At 55.3% G+C, this 6,371-nt stretch overlaps 1 protein-coding gene across 1 annotated transcript in view; it reads left to right on the top strand.

The window, feature by feature from the left end:
- Positions 1 to 6,371, top strand: part of LOC104411942 (dynein heavy chain 17, axonemal-like) — a gene marked incomplete at its 5' end in the record, with an annotated part of 17,582 nt that overhangs the window by 10,435 nt on the left and 776 nt on the right. Inside the window, 14 exons of the mRNA XM_010022499.1 lie at positions 240 to 404; positions 529 to 669; positions 775 to 945; positions 1,151 to 1,273; positions 1,428 to 1,621; positions 1,717 to 1,856; positions 2,009 to 2,136; positions 2,371 to 2,598; positions 3,110 to 3,301; positions 3,845 to 4,024; positions 4,353 to 4,535; positions 4,950 to 5,132; positions 5,266 to 5,409; positions 5,932 to 6,157. Of these exons, the coding sequence (XP_010020801.1) occupies positions 240 to 404; positions 529 to 669; positions 775 to 945; positions 1,151 to 1,273; positions 1,428 to 1,621; positions 1,717 to 1,856; positions 2,009 to 2,136; positions 2,371 to 2,598; positions 3,110 to 3,301; positions 3,845 to 4,024; positions 4,353 to 4,535; positions 4,950 to 5,132; positions 5,266 to 5,409; positions 5,932 to 6,157 (2,398 nt within the window). The remainder of the gene's footprint in view (positions 1 to 239; positions 405 to 528; positions 670 to 774; positions 946 to 1,150; positions 1,274 to 1,427; positions 1,622 to 1,716; positions 1,857 to 2,008; positions 2,137 to 2,370; positions 2,599 to 3,109; positions 3,302 to 3,844; positions 4,025 to 4,352; positions 4,536 to 4,949; positions 5,133 to 5,265; positions 5,410 to 5,931; positions 6,158 to 6,371) is intronic.

Here is a 6,371-nt window from a genome sequence, read left to right on the forward strand (position 1 = left end):
GGGTGAGATCTCAGTTCCCGCTACCGTTGACCGAGAGCTGAGTGAGTCCCAGTCAGAGCATTGCGCCATGGAGCCTGGTGCTGCCACAGGTACTTGTGCTGCTTCACCATGTGGGTGACAGCACATCCCAGGAGGGGCCACGTCACCCTCTTCCTCCTGCAGTGTGAACAACACCGCGATTGGTGCCAGTCTCACCGTGGTGTCTGACCAGAGCGTGTCTCTGTGTGCCGGTGCTGTAGGCAAACCTCACAAAGAGCCAGAACGAGTTCAAGATCAAGCTGAAGGAGCTGGAGGACTTGCTGCTTGCCCGGCTCTCAGCTGCCGGGGGGGACTTCCTGGGGGACACGGCGCTGGTGGAGAGCCTGGAAACCACAAAGTGCACAGCCATGGAAATAGAGGAAAAGGTAAACGAGGTGCCCCAGCGCAGCAGCAAGAGCTGTCCTGGGGCACCCAGCGCTCAGCCTGACGTTGGGTGCTGCCTGGGCACTTGCCAAGGCGCTGGTAACTCTGACCCTCGTGTGCGGCCAGGTCAAAGAAGCAAAAGTCACCGAAATACAAATAAATATCGCTAGAGAGAACTACCGTCCGGCGGCAGAGCGAGCATCACTGCTGTACTTCATCCTGAGCGACCTCAACAAGATCAACCCCATCTACCAGTTCTCTCTCAAGGCAGGCGTGGAGCAAGGAGGGGACTGGTTTGGGGCTCACAGTGTCTTGGCTGGTACCGGAGCACCCGGCAGTGCGGGTGCTGAGCTGCCGCTGGATCTTCCCCAGGCATTCCATGGGATCTTCGAGAAAGCCATCCAGCGTGCGACCCCCAGCGATGACATCAAGGAAAGGGTCATGAACTTGACGGATGAGATCACCTACTCGGTCTATGTGTACACAGCACAGGGGCTCTTTGAGAGAGATAAACTCATTTTCTTGGCCCAGGTTGCCTTCCAGGTAATGTGTGTGCGTGTCTGGGCTGCCTGTGGTGTCATCCTGCACGTGAGTTTGTGCGGGTTTAGGCAGGTTGTTCTCTTACTTCTGTGCTGCTGGTGGATGCTCAGCAGTGTCTCACCCAAGGCGCAGCCTCTTGCACTGAGGCCACGTGTGCCAGGGCTGTGTGTGCTGGGGCGGTGGCGACACTGCGCCCTCACCTTGCCAGGTCCTCATCATCAAGAAAGAAGTGAACCCCGCAGAGCTGGACTTCCTGCTGCGCTTCCCTTCCAAGACGGATGTCACGTCCCCTGTGGACTTCCTGCAGCACCACTGCTGGGGCGCCATCAAGGTTGGTCGCCCGCCGTGCTGAGGTCATGCCAGCACAGCGGGCCCAGGGTCACCTGCAGCACCTCCTCAATGGAACGTCCTCTCCATCCCCTGTGCCCCGGGGTCCCCGAGGGTGAGCAGAGCAGTGATCTATCCCCTCTCTGCATGACCTGAAGGTGCTGTCAGAAATGGACGAGTTCAGGAACTTGGACAGTGACATTGAGGGCTCAGCAAAGCGATGGAAGAAGTTTGTGGAGTCGGAGGTGCCGGAGAAGGAGGTGTTCCCCAAGGAGTGGAAGAACAAGTCAGCACTGCAGAAGCTGTGCATGCTGCGGTGCATGCGGCCGGACAGGATGACCTACGCCATCAGGTGCTCTCCTGGCAAAAGCCCCGCAGCATTACCACCCCGGCTGTGCCATGACCACACTTGCTCCTAACTCACTTTATGGGTTTATTTTTCTGTAGGGATTTTGTGGAAGAGAAGATGGGGAGCAAGTATGTGGAAGGAAGGAGCATTGAGCTCGCCAAAGTGTACAAGGAGAGCAGCCCCTCCACACACATTCTCTCCCCTGGCGTCGACCCCCTGAAAGATGTGGAGGACCTGGGTGAGCTGCTGCCCTCTCCTCACTGACACTGGCACTCGATGGCTGCTGTGGTTGTGGTGTGAGCCACGATGGGCCGGTGCGGCACAGCCCCTCCATGTACTGCTAGTACCAAGAAAAGGTCTCAGGCTGTGGTGGTTTCTTCCCCTCCCCAGGCAGAAAACTGAACTTCACCATCGAAAACGGGAGGATCCACAACGTGTCACTGGGCCAGGGCCAGGAACCAGTGGCAGAACGAGCCCTGGAAGTGGCAGCTGAGCAGGGGCACTGGGTCATCCTGCAGGTAGGTGGTGAGCACTGCTGCCAGCCATAGCTCAGAGTGCCCCCAGGCTCTCTCACCCTTGGTGTCCCCACTGGCACTAGTGGAGTATCCAGGACGGCTGAAGCTCGGGCAGTGCCAGCAGAGGCTCCGCTCCCCCGTCCCGGTGCATTGGCCATCATGCACAGCTGCAGTCTCAGCCCATGCAGCCACTGGGTCCAGGCTTATCCAAGCGATACAGGAGGGTTTCTGTTGCAGAACATCCACCTGGTGGCCCGGTGGCTGCGCACGCTGGATAAGATAGTGGAGCAGTACAGCACAGGCAGCCACGACGACTACCGGGTGTTCATGAGTGCCGAGCCAGCCCCCACCCCCGAGGCCCACATCATCCCTCAGGGGCTGCTGGAAAACTCCATCAAGATCACCAATGAGCCACCGACGGGCATGTTTGCCAACCTGCACAAAGCCCTTGACCTCTTCACACAGGTACCCACCACCGCGTGCAGCTGCCGGGTCCATGTCGGGCTCACCCCAACCCTGGTGCCAGACGCTGAACATCAGCGTGGGCATCGCTGCAGGCACAGGAGCCGGCCCATGCCAGCACAGCCTCCTGCATGCCCAGAGCCCCACCTGTGGGGATGTGATTTAGGGATAACCAGAGCTGTCCCTGTGCTCCCGAACCAGGGAGGGTGCTGGATGTCTGGTGCCTTTCTTGAGGCTGAATGTGGAGCTGCTGCACCTTGGTGCCATAATGAGCTGCCTGGACTGTCAGCAGAGGGGGTGTATACGTGTGTGTGTGTGTGTGTGTGTGTATGTGTTTGTAGTCCTAAGATGCTTATAAACAAGAGAGTTCAAAAATTAACAAGGTATCAAATCTTTGAAAGGTAAATTCATGCTTGTTTATTTATTTAATAAACAACCGTCAGTTTTCTTTGTGTCATTTGTAGAGGGATATTTACTCACTCACCAATCCCCTCTCCCTTTCATTCCACTGCAGGACACCTTGGAGATGTGCACCAAAGAAATTGAGTTCAAATGCATCTTGTTTGCGCTCTGTTACTTCCACGCAGTGGTGGCCGAGCGGCGCAAGTTTGGTGCCCAGGGCTGGAACAGACCTTACCCTTTCAACAATGGGGACCTGACCATATCCATTAATGTCCTGTTCAACTACCTGGAGGCCAACCCCAAGGTAAGGGGCTGACAAAGCCACTGTACCCCAGCGAGACACACACTCTGACAATCAACCCTTCTTAAAATGTCCAGCAGTGAAGGTGCAGAGTCCTCCTGAGCTTCGTTGAGCACCAGGCGGGGACAAGGGCCCTCTCTGGCTGGTGCCTTGGTGCTTGGTTGGGTTTGTTTTGGTATTTTTAAATGACATTCCACCTAAAAGGCAAAGCCTGCCCCGAGAATGAAGGTGCAATGAGTAGGATTGAGGTCTTGCCTTCAGCAGAGTCCTGCTTTCCCCTGGCCTTACAGACATGATCAGCACTGAGCTGAATAAGGATGGGATAGTGGGGTTGAAAGTATGGATGGCCCAGGACAAGGTGAAATCTGTGGTTAAACACGAGAGACCCAAAACAAGGTCCCCTGTCTTGCCCCCTTCACTTGGTCAATGAGACTCTGTGGTCCAGGGTCTGTCACTTCCCTGGACGCTGGACAGGTCAACCCAGGAGCTCTGTGGCCCCGCAACACGTGTAGCCACTAGAACCCGACGGTGTGCTGCTTCCTGTAGGTGCCGTGGGACGATCTCCGGTACCTCTTTGGTGAAATCATGTACGGGGGGCACATCACGGACGACTGGGACCGCCGGCTGTGCCGCACATACCTCAGCGAGTACATCTGCGCGGAGATGCTGGAGGGGGAAGTGTACTTGGCTCCGGGGTTTCTAGTCCCTCCCAGCTTGGATTACAAGGTAAGAAAGATCAGCACTGCCCTTTGCTGTGGAAAACCACTGCTCGGGTAAGTGCGCACTAGTCAGAGTTCCCTCATGCCATAACCAAGGGAGAAGATGGGGGAAAAAATTGTGGAAACATGCAAAATAGCTGTGAAAATAATTCCTGTGGCTGGGGGTGGGAAAGGGAAAAATTTAGGTAAGAGGTGAGTAAAAATCCATCTTGAATAAGCACCAGCAAGACCTGTGCCCCCAGCACGGCACCGCGGTGCCACACTCCCACAGTGGGAGCCACTCAGCTCCTTTGTCCAGATGTGCTGAAGTAACGTCAGTGCTGCCCCATGTGCAGGGCTACCACGCGTACATCAACGAGAACCTGCCCCCTGAGAGCCCCTACCTGTACGGGCTGCATCCCAACGCGGAGATTGGCTTCCTCGCCGTCACCTCCGACAGGCTCTTCCGCACCGTTCTGGAGATGCAGCCCAAGGAGTCGGACGTGGGAGGTGGTGCGGGCGTCTCCCGCGAGGAAAAGGCAAGTGGAGCTTCTGCCCCCTTACAGTAAGTGGTGACAATTCTGAGCCCAGGTGGGGAGCACGGACACACACGCGATGGACGGGGGATATGCCCTGATTTCTTACCAGCGCAAAGTAGTACAGAGTGATCCCAGCCCAGCGCCTATCACTGCAGAGCTCACAGCAAATGCTGCAGTCCTGGCTCAGCAGGACACTCCTGTCAAGGCTTTACTTAAGTAACCTTCTTGGCTATCAAAAGAGCTGCAGCTCTTTAGGATCTAAGAGCAGTTAGTAAAAGAATGAAGTACTAGTAACAGAAGAGGAGGAAGCACAGAATAACATGACAGCAGAACAGAAAAATCTTGCTACGGCAATGACCCATTAACTGACAGCATCTCCCTTAGCTATAGAGCTCTGTGGTCTGTTCTTCCCAGGTGAAGTCAGTCCTCAACGAGATCATGGAGCGGCTGCCGGAGCCCTTCATCATGGCAGAGCTGATGGCCAAAGCCGAGGAGAAGACTCCGTACGTGGTAGTCGCCTTCCAGGAATGCGAAAGAATGAACTTCCTGACGCATGAAATCAGGCGCTCGCTGAAGGAGCTGGACCTGGGACTCAAGGTACACGGGAGGCTGGGCCCAGGAAGTCGCTCTCCTGGACAAAACGTTCCCAGTCTGCAACTGCATTTCAGACCCAACACATCCCCCAGCTGCTGCCTTCAGCTAAAATTGCCCCCATGTGTCTCTTCTGAAGGGCGAGCTAACGATCACGGCCGACATGGAGGACTTGGCCAACGCACTCTTCTACGACACCATTCCCGAATCCTGGACCCGCTATGCCTACCCCTCTCTCCTCAGCTTAGGAGCCTGGTATGCAGACATGCTCCTGCGCATCAGGGTGAGCACCTTTCCTGTGGAAGTTCAAGCTTAGGGAGCAAGCAGACACCATGGGAGCAGGGATCACCTCCATCAGTGTACAGTGGTTGACTGCTTTATTTTTCAATATTAACTTAAGCCATTGGACGTACCTGCAGTGGCCTCTTACCCAAGAGCAAGGGCAGAGGTTTGAGAAGGGTTCACCGTCAGAGTATATCACCATTTCCAAAGAACATCGTTAACCCCATCAGAGCTTTATATGCTTCCAAAGAACAAAAATATTTCATAAAACCATCTATTTAAATGTAGCTTTGTTAAGAAAATAACAGCGGCATCTCCTGCAATCCACGTGAAGGGTTCAGCTCCATTGCTGCAGGGGAGTCTGCCACTGACTCACCACAGCCCACCTCCAGCCCCCTGTCCCTGGCTGGAAGATGCCAGATATTTGTGTAGGGGCCTGTGAAGCATCAGCTCGGTCACAGCTCCCAGCACCAATCTGCTCCTCTAAGCACACATTTCACTCTCTGCTGGTTTTATTTTCCAGGAACTGGAAGTGTGGACAACAGACTTTGTGCTGCCTGCAACGGTGTGGCTGGCAGGACTCTTCAACCCCCAGTCCTTCCTCACAGCCATCATGCAGTCCATGGCCAGGAAAAATGAGTGGCCACTGGACAAGATGTGCCTCGCAGTGGACGTGACCAAGAAAACCCGTGAGGAGGTAACAGCTCCACCCCGAGAAGGCTCCTACGTGCATGGACTGTTCATGGAAGGTAAAAGACTGCATCTTTTAGATGGTTGACACCCGGAGAAAGGCCAGTGCAGCCTTAAAAATCCTTCGGGCTGTTGATACTCACTGGTTTACTCCCATGTGTACAGCCCTTTGTATGCAGCAGAGCCTCGAGAACAGGCTCATGTCAGGGACACACCAGCTGAGGGCAGCACTCGCCCGGGTCACAAACCAGATATTTGGGGGGGGGGGGGGGG

This window comes from Nestor notabilis, unplaced genomic scaffold (assembly GCF_000696875.1).
Source record: "Nestor notabilis isolate BGI_N333 unplaced genomic scaffold, ASM69687v1 scaffold30959, whole genome shotgun sequence".
In the NCBI taxonomy this organism is placed as follows: domain Eukaryota; kingdom Metazoa; phylum Chordata; class Aves; order Psittaciformes; family Psittacidae; genus Nestor; species Nestor notabilis.